General features: G+C 28.4%; 1 protein-coding gene across 1 annotated transcript in view; it reads left to right on the top strand.

Annotated features, from left to right (window-relative positions):
- LOC111638223 (protein YIPF1-like) overlaps positions 1-18,497 on the top strand; it is a 25,920-nt gene extending 7,423 nt beyond the window's left edge. Inside the window, exons 3-9 of the mRNA XM_023383884.1 lie at positions 6,274-6,332; positions 7,413-7,590; positions 8,317-8,436; positions 10,307-10,458; positions 14,566-14,685; positions 14,855-14,917; positions 17,841-18,497. Of these exons, the coding sequence (XP_023239652.1) occupies positions 6,274-6,332; positions 7,413-7,590; positions 8,317-8,436; positions 10,307-10,458; positions 14,566-14,685; positions 14,855-14,917; positions 17,841-18,173 (1,025 nt within the window). The 3' untranslated portion in view covers positions 18,174-18,497. The remainder of the gene's footprint in view (positions 1-6,273; positions 6,333-7,412; positions 7,591-8,316; positions 8,437-10,306; positions 10,459-14,565; positions 14,686-14,854; positions 14,918-17,840) is intronic.
- Positions 18,498-19,231: the final 734 nt, after the last annotated feature.

Genomic DNA, 19,231 nt, shown 5'->3' with positions numbered 1-19,231 from the left:
GCATGATCAATCTTGCCAGTTTTTAAGCCCTAAATTTGCCAAAATCAGTGATATTTGTTACCCAATATCATTTCAGTTAACTAATTATTAAACTATGTATCGAAGTTGCGGAAAAAAACGGAAGAGAGAGGGAAAATATGCTTGCAGTACAGTACATTCAAGGAAAATCGTAACAACAAATATAAAAAGCTTGTGCCAACAACAAGTCAGCGCCAGTATTTTACTGTAAACGTCGGGTAACTATTTATAATTTTTTATGTTTTAAACTGAAAAACGATTAAATTACAGATTTTTACTGATCTGTTTAGCTATTTTGAAGTGAACATTCTAATAAATTACGATTTCAACTTTTAAAAGTTTGCAAACAAATTTTTAATTAGTTATTTGTAAATATGGGTTCATTTTATGTCAATTCGATTTGCGCTGGCTTTTGTAGGAACGGAACTGCAGCATAAACCGAGGGCTACCTGTAATTACATATTTTGAAAATATGTATATTTTTATTAACTTACTCAAACAGTACAAATATATACATATGTATGTATGTATGTATATATGTACTAACAATCCACAAAACCTTTTTTTATAACAGTGTTTTGTTTGTAACAAACTTCACAAATGTTTTTGACCTCCACCAAGGTCTGCTTCAGGTGGTGACTAAACGGTGTCTCCTATTGACCATTGGAACGATGACGCCCGAGATGTAAATAATTGCGTGTATCGCGTTTCACTCCTCCACTTGTCCTGGTTTGAATTCTTCGAACAAATACCTCCACGTCTGTGCGATCGTTTCACCATCTTTAAAGTTGATGCAGGTGCTCCCCATGTTGGCTTTATAAATCTCCCAGGCCTCCAGGTGACGGATGTGATCAATACGAAACGCCTGTCTGATTACTCTGGTGTTTTGGAAGTCCGCCCAGATTTCAGGGTTGGTAATATAGGTCAACAAGGCGGTGGTGTGCCTGTTTGGTGTAACGTAGGTCAACAAGGTGGTGGTGCACCTTGTCAACCTATGTTACCGACCCTGAAATCCGGGCGGACTTCCAAAACACCAGAGTAATCAGACAGGCGTTTCATATTGATCACATCCGTCACCTGGAGGTCTGGGAGATTTATAAGGCCAACATTGGGGGCACCTGCATCAACTTTAAAGATGGTGAAACGATCGTGCAGGCGTGGAGATATTTGTTCGAAGAATTCAAACTGGGACAAGCGGAGGGGTGAAACACGATACGAGCAATTATTTACATCTCGGGTGTCATTGTTCCAACAGTCAAGAGGAGACACTGTTTAGTCACCACCTGAAGCAGACCTTGATGGAGGTCGAAAACGTTTGTGAAGTTTGTTACGAACAAAATACTGTTATAAAAAAAGGTTTCTTGGATTGTTATTACTCAACGCAGTGTTAAGTTGTTAGAAGTCGTTTTGTATGTATGTATGTACTATTTGAATAAGTTATCAATGAATGAATTAGAATTTAGGTTATTGAGTAATTGAAATTCAAGATATAAATAATATATTTATGATAATTATGAAATAATTTACATGAAATATATACTTTCAAAAAATCACTTATGGCAGCTGCTATTTCGTTATACAGCTTTCAGGAAAGCTGTATATGATAGTCTACCAAACTGAAAATCGGATTAAAGAGACACATTCACAATGAAATATATAGTTTATGCAATTGAAATAATAAAAACAAAAATGATTAATTATATGTTTTAAATTTTTTTTAGGATGAAGAACAAGATCAACTAGAGTTCAGAGGTTTGTCAATATTAATTCTTAAGATTGTTTTCTGAATATACAAGAAATACATTTCTTTCAGTCACAAAATGAAATTCTGCCTTCTTTGACTATGGATAACAGTACAGTAATGTTTAAATAAATAAAATTTATCAATAATAAAAAAAATTACAGTTTAATGTTGAAAGATGTTTGGCCTGTATTTGATTGCAACATCTGCATTCATGAATTGTCACAGTATTTTGGAATATAATTATAATATTGTATTCTAAAATCACTATATAGTATTTTTATATACAATACAATCTTGGTAATCTGTCATATATGGGACTGGAGCAGTGTCAGATTATTGAAAGTTAGATGAATTTAATGGTTTAATCATTTAGAAAGAAATTTCTTTATTTGCATGATATTAATACATTGTATTAAGTTGGACTACCGATCAAAACATTTGAGCATCACTGATGATTAGTTTTACCAAGTTGGTGGATTCCACACTAAATTTAATAGAAAATTGAAGCAACCATGGAAAATATAGTGGGAGATACAGTATTTTTAATGGGAAATTTTGGGGAACTAATTTTTATACTTATTGTGTTATGAGATACTGTACGTTTTTTGAGCAGCATAAGATGATAAGCCTAATAATCTTTAGTATCATGACCAAGCTGTGTTCAAGCTTAGACTTGATATTATGCCACACTTAGTGGGAAAATATTAAAATTTGATGAAAACTGCAGTTTGAACTAGTAGGTTGCTTATTTGACTTTGCATTGGTGATAATACTATACCTGAGAGTGATTAGTGTTGGATTACTGGATGTGTTGAAATTGCAAAAATTGAGGTTATATTGTACTGTACATACATGTTTTTGATAAAATCTTGCAGTAATGTGTGTGTTTCTTTTTATTCCAACAAGTCAAATTTTAGATCATTGAAATTATAGTCCAAATTGGATATAGCTATATTAATTAGGTTTCTGTTATTAGTTTTTGTAGACTTTAAAGAATTAAAAGCTAGTGGCTTTCTTTCTTCAGTAACAAATCATCATAACCATTCTAAGGACTGAAGAGGGGTCATTAAGACTCAAAATGCATTTTCTTTAATAAAAACTACATAAACAACTGTTCCTTGTGTGATATATTACTGAAGAAAGAAAGCAACTAGATTTTAATTCTTTAATAGTTACTTTAAGTTGAGATAAATGAGTTTGTGTTGTAATTTTAGAAATCTGACTTAAGTTGGTAATCTAATAATGTGTATAATGAAGTATGAAACTTTCATATGATTTCATTATTCATAAATTAAAAATATATAATTCCAAATGCATAACATAGTTTAGTCGTAATATGTCATAATTGTACACACAAGTATCTGCCATCAATAATCCATTTATGAAAAGCAGTTATCTGTGAAAATGTTAACTGGGAGTTTATTTCTCATTATTTTAAATGGGAAAAATTATAATGTATTACAATGAAAAAATAATACAGATACCTTTCTGTTTTATTAATTATTTAATTTTGGAATATGATGATAATACTGAGTTTTATGTATCTTTTATCTAATAATAACAACAATAGTCTGCACCAACCAAATTCTGTTAAGGAGAGACTTACCCTCCTGAGCTTAGAGGTCTTATTAACATTAAGATTCATCATCAGAAACAGATACTCGCTACAAAGCTTCTTCCATTTTAAACAATAATCATCATCACTATACGATACAATTTTCTAGGCTGATAACTGTACATGATTAAACCTGAGGTACAAAGTACAAAGAACACAAATGATTCACAAAACAGCAAGCATGGATGGGAAAAACACTCCATGGTAGACACCCAACTGATCTTGCACAGCCACATGTTGACAAGGCAGCATCAAACTACTTGGCTGAGGGATGGGAATTGGAAAAACAAAAGGCTTTATGATTGCAATACAGGACCAAATTATCAGTTCAAGGACCATAAAGATATCATGGATGACATATACAGGAAATGTCATGCTACACAAGCAACTATGCAACATATCACAGGCAACTTAACCTGTCCTACGTTGTTCCCGAAAATATTCATGTTGACCTCATTGACCTGCATGGGCGATCCTGAATACTTTCGTGTTTACATCAGAATGTTTTTGATACTAGATGTCACTATGTGTCACAATTTTTATAATAAAACGAACTTTTAAAATATAATTTTTGTTGTTTCTATATAATTCAATATATTTATTTTGTTTGTGAAACATAAAAAAATAATTTTTTACGAATTAGTAAACCCAATTATTATTTTAAAAAAAAATGTTAGGCTTAACATCGACGAAAATTCAACATGGCGTCACAGGCTACAAATAAAAATTTCAACATCAAATAGGTTAAAAGCCTGGTACAAACATAATCAGATAGCTAAATTAATTCACCAGTATGTAACGTACCATGCAACACAAAAAGTGGGGTTATACAAAATTAGGAGTCTAATCAAGTACCAGGTCTGAACTTAATGGGAAAGCAAAATACAACAGTCGAAAAATGACACTTACATAAACAAAAATCCACAATGATATTTATTAGGTTGAACAGTAATATATACAGTATAAATAAACAATGATTATAAACAAGAAGTTAGTAATAAATATATATTTCAAATATTCAAAACAAGTCAAGATCAATTATGTACAAGCAAAAAAAAAAAACAAATAATAAAAGAAATTCTTCTCCCCAGCTTGGGAGTACAATTAATTAAATTTGTAATATCAAATAAAAAGCAAAGAATACACCTATTATGAGTTAATTGCTTTATTGAAAGAATGCCAGACAATTTGATTCATGGAAGGTTGCTTTCGGCAGCTACACCACATTATTGAACGGATGTGTCATCTTTTATCAGCTTACAAGTATAATTTTAAGTGTACTGCCTTATTTACAGCTTAAGTGTACTGCCTTATTTACACATTCTGTTATTTACATATTATATTAAGCATTCTGAGATCAGTCACTTGTGTAAATAAATATTTGTTGGTCTTAATTTTGAATTTAGTATATTTTGGGGATTTCTTAGGAGTTTCCATCGTTAAAACATAAAAATGACCCTGAAAAGAAAATAATAACTAAAAATAATATCCAAAATGTAAAATAATTAGACTTCTTACAAGTATATAGCAAAGAAATATTTATTCAACTAATTAACATATGAGAACCTTATTATATCCCAGTAACAATAAAAATAAAAAAAATATTTATTCATCACCACAAAAACACCATATTAAAAATATTTTCCACAAACTTTCCTTGAGAACACAAGAAACAAACTATTTTAACAGAGCAATTATAATAGATAAAATGATCCATTATAATAGGATGGATATTATCCTCTTGACAAATTGCACAAAACTATCTGTATAGATATTGCTATATCAAAAATACATAATAGCTACTATATGTAGAAAAAATAAGTAAATATATTGAACTCTCTCAAGAAGTAAAATGCTTATGGAAAATGAATAAAGTCCATACCATACCAATAGTTCTCTCTGCCACAGAAGATATCCCATATTCATTGTATAAAAGCCTGAAGACAATAAGCATTAACTCAAATTTATATAGATCATTACAAAAAGCTACCATTCAGGCAACTTGCCATATTTTCAGAAAATTCCTCTAAACTGTTTAAGGTTTCATACTGGTCTCACAGGGTTGTCTCTTGGTGTCCACTTATGAGATTTGATACTGGACACAATCTGAGTATGATAAACAAAACAATAATGTAATATAAATGATAACCGATAAATGATTTTTTTGGAAATGACTTTTTATTAAAAAAAAATATTTATCATCCAGCGAAATTTTAAATTTAAAAAATTTTGTAATAATTCGCCGCCAGAGGGAGAATAAGGATAATTGTGAAAATGTTAACTGGGAGTTTATTTCTCATTATTTTAAATGGGAAAAATTATAATATATTACAATGAAAAAATAATACAGATACCTTTCTGNTTAAATTTAAAAAATTTTGTAATAATTCGCCGCCAGAGGGAGAATAAGGATAATCTACATTTAACAGCGCAAATTTTCAAAGTGGATCTTAAGATCCGAAACTCCCAAATGGAGAAGGATGAAAACTGAAGATGTCAAAAGGTCACCAATTCCAATTTTTTACAAATTGTTATATATTTTTAAATTGGATTATTTCTGTATTTTAAGTAATAGTTTCATGTGCGGCCATGTAGCCTACAAGGAAAGGTTGGGTTGCCCAAAGTTTACTCTGAAACATTTTAAGGAATTAAATGGTGATTGACCAAAAAAAATTTTTTTTTTGGAAATGACTATCTTTTTATTTAAAAAAATATAAAATAAATATTTATCATCCAGCGAAATTTTAAAAATAAAAATAAATGATAACAAAAAAAGATTGATTTATATGTAAAAAGTAATACTTCAAAGATTAATTTTTTAATTAATATTTAATTTGGAATTTATATTTTTGTAATTTAGTATTATTTTTAAATGTAATTATTCTTGCTTTTCCAGATTCTTTTCCTGGTTATTCTGATGTTCCTGAAATAGTAAATGAAGAGGAGCAGGAAAGGGTATATTTTTTTTTACTATTATTTTTGGTTGATTTAACTTTGATTGTGAACATTTTTTAAAATTACCATCATATGTAGATATTGTTGAAATTCAAATGAGAATATTTTCACAAAAATAAATTCTATTTTCTTACCATATTGAACATTGAAGTGTCTATTTTCTTTGTATTAAATGTCATTTTTATTTTAAATACATTAAGATAAGTGTGGACTCTATTGATATAATAATTATTTATTTAAATTATCCATCTTATTAGTGATTTTGAGGTCAAAGATTTAAACACGAAAATGTGTATGTTGGATGTTCAGCACCACTTTCCTGTAAGCCTAGAAGTTTGACAATGGCGTTTGGAATGTCCAGATGATTCCGCTGACTATCCAAACACCATTCTAGGCTTACAGGAAAGCAGCGCTGAACATTCGACGTACACATTTTCCATTTAAAACTTGACCTCAACCTTGCTATTAATTGTATACTATAACTTGTAATTCAAAAACCACATTATAAAATACTGAAGACTTATAATTCAATATTTAGCTTTTTGCATCAGTTCTTAATTCTTATATTCATATACACCCATCTTTAGTTGGAATTACATTGGATTAATTTGGATGAAGCGTAGTAGTAATTTTTTTACATGTGCAAACATGATTTTACTATTAAAAAAATTAACATAACTGTGTTACGTTTATCTGGTATAGTTTAAAAATAAAATATACTAAAACCTGTTAAAATGTAAAAATAATTTGGTACTAAGTGATTCCCGTTATACAGGTTTTACTTTATTAGAATTTGACATATTATTAATTTGACATTTATTATGGGAAAACTTATAAAAATTTTCTTAGCATAATTTTGCATCTAGTTTGTATTGCATGGTAGAAACAATTAAGATGAATCAAGACTAGATTTTGGATAGATTTAAAATAACGTATTTTCTAGTTTTTGAAAGATATTTTGATTAGATTATAAGTTTTTATGATGATATTGTTCTAAATTATTCAAGTTAAGCATAATAATAGTTTATAAGTAATTCTAAAGCTTTACCACTGTAATAATAGAATATTTTATTTAAATAGCTGTTATCTTCTGAAAAACCAGAAGCAAAACCTTCCTTCTGGGATATTAAATATTACCAAAATTTATTCAATGTGGATACCAATGAAGTAATACAGAGAATTATATGGTCATTTATACCAAGACCTGGAAGAGCAACTTATATTCATCGTTTAATTCGGCCAAATCCTGATTTATATGGTATGCATTTTTAAAGTTTTAATTGAATGAATTTATATATTTTGATTTATTCTTAATTCATGTAGCTTTAATTTTAGTTCAGACTTAAAATTAAATATTGAGTACAGTACTTTAATAAACTGTACTCATATTTGAAGTATAAAATCTAAATAAAAAGAAGACTATAAAATAAGTTTTTGATTAGAGAAAATATTAATTTTATGCAGGTTACTACTAAGATACTGATTTAATAATTTTTTATAATTAATACAATTATTTTATCTAACATTTTATATCAAAATTAATTCAATTACCAAACTTGTACCCTTGAAAAGTAATTACTGGAATAATATAAAACATGTAACACTATCTCTACTTTAAATTTCATGGTATCTTTGAATTCTTTGCATCTGTTTCATAGTATATGTCAAAGAATATTAATATTCTTATATTAATCCTAATATGCTAAAAATTAAAATAAAACATTCATAAAGATTTATTAAAATTTTTGAAGTCTAGAACTTTGCTTGCTATTATATGGTATTTTCACTAATCATATAAAGTTACATAATTATAAATTTTAAATAGATAATTAATTTAAGAAAAGTGTTCATCCTTTTTCTTTCTCTTTCATGTACTAAAAAAAATTATCATTAATTTTAGATTTTAATTTTAAAAATTATTTTCTGTAAATTATGTGTGTGTTGCATGCATTGATTTTTTTTAAATTATATTTTTTCATATTAGGTCCAATATGGATTTCTGCAACTCTTATATTTACACTTGCAATCAGTAGTAACATGGCAGATTATTTACATTCAGTTGGAAGATTGAAGTCTGCAGACATGTATTATGATTATCGTAAAGGTAAAATTTTCAGATTCTAATTGGAAATAATTCTTGTAATCAGTAGTATTAGTCTATTAATATTCCGTTTTAGACGGCTGGATGGCCAAGCAGTCAAGGTGGCATCCTACTGTTCTGGGGGACCCGTGATCAAATCCGGATGGGTCAAGAAATTCCCAGGAATTTTTCGGGGGGTGGTCTGTTTGGATATGTCGGGCCCGTCCCTCACCACCCAGTTGCTCCATTGTGCCCTGGCCCCTGGCTGAACCCATAATCAGTTTTCTATAAAGGCCCTCTTAGTGCCCACCGGATGGAAAGAGTAATAAAAAATATATATATATATTCAGTTTGATAATCTAGTTACTACCAAATTAAATTTATATTTTAAATATTATACTAGAATAGCCTACTCGTTTTTTTTAAGCTAAACAAATCTATAAATATAAAATTGAATTATATGAAGAAAAATGGTAAATATATAAATATCATTCTTCAATTCCTTCTCTACTTCATAATTGTATGTTTAAAATGAATAAACATGAAACATGTTTTTGTAGAATGATATTGTGGCATTCAGTACTTTTTTTCTCAAAACTGTTAGAAATAAGATGATGGAACTAATAACAACTTTATAGAGCAGATGAAGAAACTTTTGGTGATCTTATATGACCTTGAAAATCAGTAATTTTTGAGATACAGAACAAAATAAGGTTATTATTATTTGTTTTTAATTATAAGGGATACTTTTGAGCTATTATATGGATATGTGACAAAATAAATGTCTTTTGTAATAAGTCAAATTTTCTTAAACCTAAGTTTTCAAGATATTGGCCAGTTTCTGCTAAAAATCTGATTTCTCTTTTTCCCAAAAATTTCTCTGCTGGAAACTGTTTAACAATTTTTATTTTAACATATTAAGTATTGAACAAGCAGGCTTGGAATAAATTGAATTATTACTTTTTCAAAGGCATGAAGGAGTGCTGTTTTTGGAGTGATCTTTTCATTTTTATGTATTTGTTTTCTCTGTTTTCATGAAACTGAGTTCAAGTAACAAAGCATTTGATACACTGATGGCTTTATGTGCATGAGACCAAATTCAAAAGAATAGGCTGCAAATGTTTATGCCACTTTTTATGGGGATGAATTAAGGAAATGGTTTACTTTTAGCATCCTACTAAAAATATGAAAATCAGAATTTTGGAAAATTTTTGTAAGATTAGTATATTCGAATTACAAAATGCATTAAATACTTTTTTCTAGAAGAATAAATGTCTGTATATGCAAAAAGGTAGACATTCTAATTGAAATAAATTTTGAAATGTACTTTCATTACTATCATGTTTGTGTCATTTAAAGCTTTTTCATAATTAAACTGATAAACTTAGTTTCCAGCATAGAAAATTTTAGGAGAAAGAGAAATCAGATTTTTAGCAGAAATTGTCTGATAAACCATTAGATTTAAGAAAATGTGACCTATCATAAAAGGTGTTTATTTTGTCACATATTATTTATATACTGGCTCAAAAGTGCCCTTTATAATTAAAAAAAAAAAATCCTATTTAGTTCTGTATCTCAAAAACTGTTGATTTTCAGGATCATGTGTGGTCACCAAAAGTTGTCACTCTTCTGCTCTATAAACTTGGTTTTTAGTCCTATTTTCCTATCTCTAATGCTTTTGAGAGGAAAAAACTATCGAATGCTACTAGTGAATTACACTATATATTTATTAGTTCTATATGTGTATGTGTATGCAATGTAAATTAACTTTAATGTAGAAGATTTGAGTTTGGAAAAAACAGAACACAACAATTTACTAAAATTTATATTTCTTTTTTAATATAAATAAATTATTATATTTTATTGTAAAAATTAACAATGATTTTTTTTCCAGTATCATTTACTGCAACAACATTATATTCTTATATTTTCTTGATTCCTCTTGCTGTGTGGGGAATGTTATGGTATTTTAATTCTTCAGAATATGGTCTGCTAGAAGTCATCAGTACATATGGTTATTCACTTGCCATATACATTCCAATTGCTGTAAGTTTATAAAATATATACTGTAAAATGTTAATATAATGAAATAATAAGAGTTGATTATATATCAATATTTGTTTAAGGAAATTTCATTATACTGAAATACAATCAAAATGCCAGAATGTTGAAAAAGTTATTAAGTAATGAAAAATTTACACCTTATTATCCAAGTAATCTTACCAAAGAGGACTAATTATTCCTATCATGGTTCAATCAGGGCTAACATCTAGGTCAATTTACCCTTGAAAAATTCTCAGCAGATCCATACTGGAATCTAATACCCAGATTAGCAGACTGGTGCATTTGCTGCATTGACCATTTGTCATCAATATTTGTAACTAAACATTTATTTGATAAAATGGTCAGTACAATAAAATTTTTATAAAATAGACAATATTTTAAAAGTGAAGTGTCTTCTCCTTTTGTCATTTTGCATGCCTCAAGAAATAACGGTTTATGGGTAAGTTGATCTTAGAGACTACTCATCTTTACATGTACTTAGAGGGAGACTGTTATTTCCTGAAATGTGCAAAAGGACAAAATGAGAAGACACTTTTAAAGAATTGTCTATTTTGAAAAATTTTTATAAAAGTTTATTGTCAGCACTAGTTTGAAAAAGCAGCTGAATAATAGCAGTGGCCTGATAATTACATCATCCTTTCCAGAATAGCCATTGTTTAAGAATGAAAAAATGCTATAATTTCAATACTATAATAACGAAAAAATGCTATTATTGTATGTGTAATCAAAATATCTTTAAATTCCTGAATTATGTTATAGCATTCCATTATGCTATCTGGCACATTTTTTATTTTATCAGAAAATGACATGGCCTTTATGTTATGTTGACTGCATTTAAAGAGTTAATTTAGTCTTTATTTTGTACAATCTACAGCAGGGCTGTCCAACTGGCGGCCTGCCAAATAATTTTTACGGCCCCCAAGTACATTTTACTATGAATAAATTTGTTACTAAATTATTATTATTAATATTAAAATTATTTTACTATGTGAAAATTTAAATCTAATTTGAATTTAAAGTAGTTTTGCATAAGTATATTTAGTTTGCATAACTTCACTTAACCTGGCTGAATACAGCTGCAACCTTCTTGGCCCCCGAAATGTTTGGTGAAGAAAATATGGCCCGCGGGCTATGATAAGTTGGACAGTGCTGATCTACAGTATAAGTAAATTATCATTGTGAATAACTGTACAGTAATGACAATATACAACTTAAACTGACAGTTATGACTAAAATTTGCATTGCTGGATAAACAAAACATTATTCATAACAAAAGATGACTAAATTTATACATTTACAGATTTTGTTATAATGATCGCTTTCCTAAAATTCTCATTACATTGATATACAGTGGGTGATCAGTTAATGAACATAATCATCTGTTCCAAGACTGTGTTTGTTACCTGAATTATTCGTTAACCGATTATTGATTTACCATAGATTTTTATGGGAATTTGATTAATTCATTCTGGAGACCCCAAAAAAGAAATAAAAAATTATATACTTTTTTACTATGTTTATTTATATATAATAACAAATTAAAAGCAATCTCTCCATTTTTTGTGGATACATCTTTGTTTCTCAGATGTGATTTTTGTTATTCCTTTATCTGCATGAGTCTTTNAACCTCAACCTGGTTTGAATGCCATTTAAGACCATTGTTCTGACATCCTCCCACTTCAAAAGATTTTTAATAGCAGATGTTTGCATTGATCCTCTTTTGTCTTCCTCTTTTTCAGAAGAAAACACAAGTTCTTGGAGTTCTTCTGTTGTCAGATCAGTTTCAGGTTCCATTATGAGCTCTTCAATGTCATCTTCATTCACCTCCAATTCCAGATCTCTAGCAGTTGTTACAATTTCATCCGTAATTTCAAGTACATCTTCAATCAAGTACTCCACCTCCCTGAATGCAGGAGGGACACAGCTTTCACCAAGCAGAATTTAACTGTTGTTGAGTGACTTCTGACCACGCCTTTTGAATGAGCTGTATAACTTCAAGAATATCAAATTTTTCTTTCCAAAACGTTTTTAATGTCATCGTTGAGGAGAACTGGCATGCTTCAAAACATCTTGAATTCTTTCTCCTCATGTGACGAATGCAGAGTTTGTTTCTTCAGTTCTCCAAAAATTTCTCTATCTTCCTCTTGAATGATAGTCGTACTAGTTACATCTTTTTTCATTTCCCTTTCTATTATCCAAATTAAAAGCAATCTCTTCATTTTTTCATGGATGGCACATCTTTGTTTCTCAGATGTGATTTTCATTACTTCTTTAGCTGCTTGAGTCTTCTTGATTATATTTTTCTTAGATAAGATTGTGCTTACTGTAGATCTGTTCAAGCCATACTGCCTAGCAACATCAGACATCTTCTGTCCACTCTCTACCTTTGTTATTATCTCTTGCTTCGTTTCTATGGTGAGCACAGTTCTTGAAACTCCACTCTATTTAGGCTCCATAATATTATCAGTTTCTTTTTTAAATAAAAAGTTCAGAAAAGCACTTACAAAAATTCAGAGAACGGAAATCAACTAGTTTACAAAATTATGTAAATGTGAGACCCAGATGAAATTTGAAATTTAGCATTAAAATGTTAATGAATATCCGGTGGGACAGTTATACTATTGCCTTTCGAAAACAAAAACTGACACCAAACTTAATGAGTGCCCACCTGTGAAGACTATAAAAAAATTCTTTGTCAGAAAGGTAAACAAAAAGCTAGAATTACAATGGAGAGTTTCAAAGTTCAGAGGAATACCATCTGATTGGTATCGGGTTGAGTGTAGATGTCGATGTCTCCTGAGCTCCGAAAGGTTTCAAATTGTCACCTAGGGACAAGGGAAAACCAATTGGTATTCACTATTTTATGTCACTTCTTCTTGTGCTTGTTCTGTGAGGTGTTTATTATTCAAACATGTGTTTATTAACCAAACATAAAAATCTTTTGTGAAAGTGTTTGTTGTCTGATTTGTTTGCAGTCTGATCTGTTCGTTAACTGATCACCCACAGTATATTTAACTAAAACATTTTTATGTTATTATGCATAGTAAATTGGCAGGATATTAAAAATGAATTTGTTATACTGATAATTTCTTTACACTTATGTTCATTATAAGAACATTTTATTGTACAGTGACATTTTGTTAACCCAGCATTGTCGAGACTGATGTGGTTCAGGGTTATCGAATATGCTGCCTTATCGGACAATGGAAGTTTTTCCAGTTTTTTCAATCCTTGGATGCAATTTTACATATCTTCGTGTGCAAAACTGTAAAAAAACCACCTTTTATGATTGTTTAATATGTCATTTCGATTTTTTCAAACTATTCCTACCCTTCATTTGCTTGAAACAAGAACACACTATTCTTTGTGCTTTGTATACTTTTATTGCATATAAATACAGACATGTGCTAATTATCAAAATATATGAACAGTGATGTACTGTAGCTGCTTGTGTGATAATTATTGATTTTAAATATGCTAAATATTTCTGCTTCTCATATCAAACCTGTGCTCTAATCTTTGGAAAAGTCTTTAAAAAAACATCATGCATAAGCTAACTGGTTTTACCTAGCACAGCATCATGTCATCTTGGCATTTGTCATCTCTAAAAGGAAAACTCACATTCCTTTCTAAGAACTACATGTTTTGAACACTTTTATATGAAAATCTTAACTCTGGATTTACCCTTACCAAATGCACCAATAACCGTCCAATGACGAGCTAGACATACCAGCATACCAGATACTGGGTTAACAGAATTTTACTATACTTAAATTAATATAAAAAAAANCTAAGAACTACATGTTTTGAACACTTTTATATGAAAATCTTAACTCTGGATTTACCCTTACCAAATGCACCAATAACCGTCCAATGACGAGCTAGACATACCAGCATACCAGATACTGGGTTAACAGAATTTTACTATACTTAAATTAATATAAAAAAAAATTGTGATATTTTTAAAACAGCTATTATTTAGCTACTTATTTAAAATAAAAATAATAAATATATTAAATGATTAATTTATAAGTTAAAATATAAATTTTATTCAAATAATAATGATTTATTTATATTTTTCTTTTTCAGATATTATGGTTAATTAAATCTTTTTGGTTTCATTTCATCATTATACTTATTGGATTTATATTATCGTCATCTGTGTTAATATTAACATTTTATCCTGCAGTCCAAGAAACAAGAAAAAAGGTAGTTATTTTTTTGTTTATCAACCTTTTAAGTTTAAGTTTAAGTTTTAATTTAAATAAGTATCTTACGTTAAATAATTAAAATTATTTTTGAAAAATTATAATGATACTTAAAAATTAATATTATCTGTTTTACTTCTACAGTATTAAAAAATTTATTCTACTTTTAGGTTGCAGGAGTTATATTGATTTTCATGTTGTTATTTCATTTACTACTTGCATTTGGATTTTCTGTAAGTATTAATATACATTTATGCTACATTTAATGTCAAGTCAAAAATAGATATCATAAGAAATTTATAGGCAATAAATAAATAATTATAAAGATTTACTTATTAAGAAAAAATACCAGCTCTAGCTTTTTTATTAAATTATTAAAATAATATTTTTATGATCATCTTTTAGTAATTCAAGTAACTATAAATTATTTATAAATTATAATTAGAATATATAAAATAAAAAAACAGATTTTTAAAAAATCTAAAATAAAATAATGTATTTTATTTTAAGATGCATTATGAATTGAATTTTAAGATTTTTTTTATATGGGGGAAATTCTTTTAGTTTTTATTAAGTAACAACTGGTTTAAAAAAAGTAAATTCCATTAAACAGGTAATGTTTATCAGTTGTTTCCACATTCTCTTGATGCAGTTATGTCTTCTTGAAGACATTTTTGACATTAAGGAGAGTTAAACATTCCTTACCAGCAAAGTTTATTTGAACTCATGTGAATATTGAGCAATTTATTTGAAAACATTGTTACTGATGCACCACCCGGTTTACTGACAGTAACTGCTGGTTGTAATTTTGGACTACGAATGTAAGATATTATTAGTTATAAAATATAACTCTATTTCAGATGAGTAAAAATTGGGAAAAAGTTGCATCTTAGAATGCAAGAAATATAATGCTAAGATTATCTACTACATATATAAATTATTAGCTGATGAGCCTAGTGTTGCTCAGGCAAAAAATAACAACAGCAAAGATTAATATTATTAGATTATTTTGTACTCTTAACCCATCTATTATATTATATTATAGTATTTGATTTATATTTACAAAGTTTGTATCACACTGAGTGCCCAATCTAAATTAAAATCTATATTTTAAAAATTCTTTAAATTGTGTACAGAAGAGGAATAAAGAATTTTTAAAATGTGTTAGATTGGTTACTGGGTGTGATAAACCCTTATGTAAGATAACCTTTTTAGTTACATAAATCAAATACTACAATATAACAAACATTAAAATGAAAACCATATAAAGAGTTTGGCTATTTTAGCCTACCATTGTCACATTTATCATGATACTCAGATGGTAAGAAATGGCACAATTTCATTGGTCAAGTAGACACTAATTGAAAATATGAAATTTTAAAAAATTTAAGATGTTATATTTTTTCCTAATGTTAACTCTAAGAAAGTGTACCATTTACAGCCTAATATCAAATGATAATCTTCTAATGAACCAAATTTCACAAAAAAAAAAAAAAAAAAAAAAAAACAGACCAAATATTTAAACTCGTGCCCTCAAAAACCACTTAAATGATATTTTGTGCTGGCTGGTAACTTCATATTATGTAATTTTCCTAGTCAAATGTCACCTTACCACTGTTCTGATAGAACGAAGGGACTGTTATGGAATGGATTTGAAGTAATTCAACCAAAATAAGTTGTTGACCTTCTCCTGGAAGAGAGGATAGTCAATGACTACTAATTAATGCAAATCTACTATTAATATTTGAAAAGTGATCCATGTTTGACAGGTTATGATGGCCCACTTATGATCGAAGTTGCTAACCTTAATGTCCTAAAGTCATCATGTGACTTGTTTAAATAGAAAAAAATCTTGTCAAAATGTGAGAATAATTGCTTTTATATGATAACAGTGTTTAATATTTGGCAACAGATTGCATAAACCACGTGGGAAGTATGTTCTTGTAAAAATTGCATTTATAGAAAAATTATTGGGTTGCAATTTGAAAAAATTATAGACCTACAAATTCAGACTGTGTTCTGCCTGATGTTCATCTGTCTGCCCCTATCTTGAGAAAGGATAATTGAAAGTAGAGACCAGATGTGAAATGCTTAGGGACAGGAGGTCCAGATTAACTATATACAAACTTTTGGTTTGGAATGGAAGTCTCATTACTTCAAATTAAAAATTTTCCCCCGAACAAAGGGCTGACCAACACAACTCTATTGTTTACAGGAAACATATGATGTACAGGGGCAAGACTACTACTAAAAGAATTTAGAACATTGTGACAAAAAGTTGCAGCCTGGCATTGTGGCTATTGTCACAATGCCAGGCAAATTTTGGTCAGGAGGAACTAAAGTCATTTCTTTCAAAAACAAAAAAACACTTAACTAAAGAAGTACTCTTACAAATAGCAAAAAAGAAATAGAAAACTATGTTTAGCTAAATATTGTAACTAAATTTACATCTAAGCAAAACTGATTTATTTTTTCCTACAAACAAAAAATAAATTACCTTAATAATCTCTGAATTTTTTATAACCTTTTAATCATTGTGAAATTTTACTTTTACTTAAATATCTGCTTTAGATTTCATTAGTATTTTATTCACCAGAGGCATTTTGGAAACAATTGGAATAAAAAAATGCACATGAGGCTAAATGAAAAGCAGTGTCTAATGATAAGTTCATAATAATGATAAACTTATCATAAAATAGTTCAATAATTAGTAAATATTTTTAATGCTGAGAATAAACAACACTATTTTATTTCTTATTATTACAAACAAAATCAGAATAAAACACAATGTATTTCAAGTGAAATTGAATTTTACATAATTGAAATTTAATGACTTTTAAAGTTCAATAATTATGAAAGTTGTGTAAGTTCATTTATGACCCAGAAGAATATATTGGTTTAGTTAAATTCACATAGAAGTCTTTAGAAATACATAAAGTCATAGAAAGATTGCCAAACTTAGTACACTTTATTTATATTTTTGAATAGACTAAAATGTAAACCTTTAAATATTTTGAAAGAAGAAAAAATGGACTTACATCACTTTTAAAATAAATGGTCCGTATAGAAATTTTTTGTGTGTCTATTACAATTACATTATATTTCAATTAACATTTATAAATATTTAAATTGTATTTTAATTATTGAATATTTTAGGTTTATTTTTTTCATCCAATTACCAATGAGAAGAATATACAACCATCATCTGTCACCACTAAGGCCATGGCAGATTTTACTGAGAAAATAGCACAAAGTGACAAGTCTAGTCAAAATCCACTCAAACCTGAAGCTCTTCGTGTCATTAACAACATTACAGTTAATAATAATACAGTAAATAATAAAACTAAGAAAAAGCAATTAACTATTGGAAATAATTCTGTTAATTCAGACAGTTTATTTACTGTGACTACTTCTGTCACAGCAAATAAAACTATTGATTCTAAATCCTCAAGTATTAATATAAAAACAACACCAAAAACATTACTTTGAAAAAATTTAGATTTTGAAAAACAGTAAAACCTAAAATACTGTGATAAATTTAATGTATTTATAATGATTTCCTGTAATAAAATATTTTCATTTATAAATAATTTTGAATGCAATTGCATTTTAATCTCTCTTTTTTCTTGGTATTTGATGATTTATAAAACACATCAAAATTGTTAAAGTTGATAGTATTATTATATTTTTTATTTGCAGTTAATAAAAGTTTTGCATTTCCAATGTTTGAAAACCTAAATGTATGTTTTTTTGCAGCACTGCATTATAAAATGACATAAAATTAATTAGAATGTATATTTTTATGTTTAATCATTACATGCAAAATATGTTCATAAATAAATATTTAAATTTTTATGGATGTTCTGTCTAAAATTAAGAAAAAATTGAAAAAAATATTTCATTTTCCATATTTATTTTTTTCTTGAAAGGGAATTAAATGGTTATTTATTTATTTTTTCTTCCATTTAATATTGACATTGTCTTTATATCTTATCACATCATTTATATATACTGTATTCTGCAAATATTTGTCAAGTTTGTAATGGAATGATTTAAGACATATGCAAAAAAATTTAAATAATGTTAATTTTGTTAAATATTTTAATCATAGTTATTACAACAAAGAATTAATACAGTCTTATCAAATACGTGTGTAAGAAATATTTTTAGTAAATTAAACTTTTTTTAACATTATTAAATGTTTAAAATATTTTATTTAATTCTTATTCTTTTGTACGTAATTGAATAATTATGTGAGAAGTAGGGTTATACGGGTCGTTACTGTCAACCCTTTTGATCGGCTTCGGGACAATTATGCCCGTTCAGTTGTCACTGGATGGCTTGCTCCTTTGTTGATGGTCGGAGGTGGGGAAATCGTGTAATTTCACTCTCCTGTCAGGTCTGGCACCAGTTAAGATAAATTTACGCTTCTTAACTCGCGATCATACTCGTCGCTTCATAAGCTAAAATACGAGTACAATATAGCTACTATGCTAAGTCTATATACATACTGCCGGTACTACCTCCGATATACATGAAGGAAGTAA

Source organism: Centruroides sculpturatus, unplaced genomic scaffold (genome assembly GCF_000671375.1).
Source record: "Centruroides sculpturatus isolate CEXI.00-Female unplaced genomic scaffold, Cexi_2.0 scaffold1078, whole genome shotgun sequence".
In the NCBI taxonomy this organism is placed as follows: Eukaryota; Metazoa; Arthropoda; class Arachnida; order Scorpiones; family Buthidae; genus Centruroides; species Centruroides sculpturatus.
The sequence above is the reverse complement of the archived record's forward strand: the minus strand, read 5'-3'. Positions and strand labels throughout refer to the sequence as shown.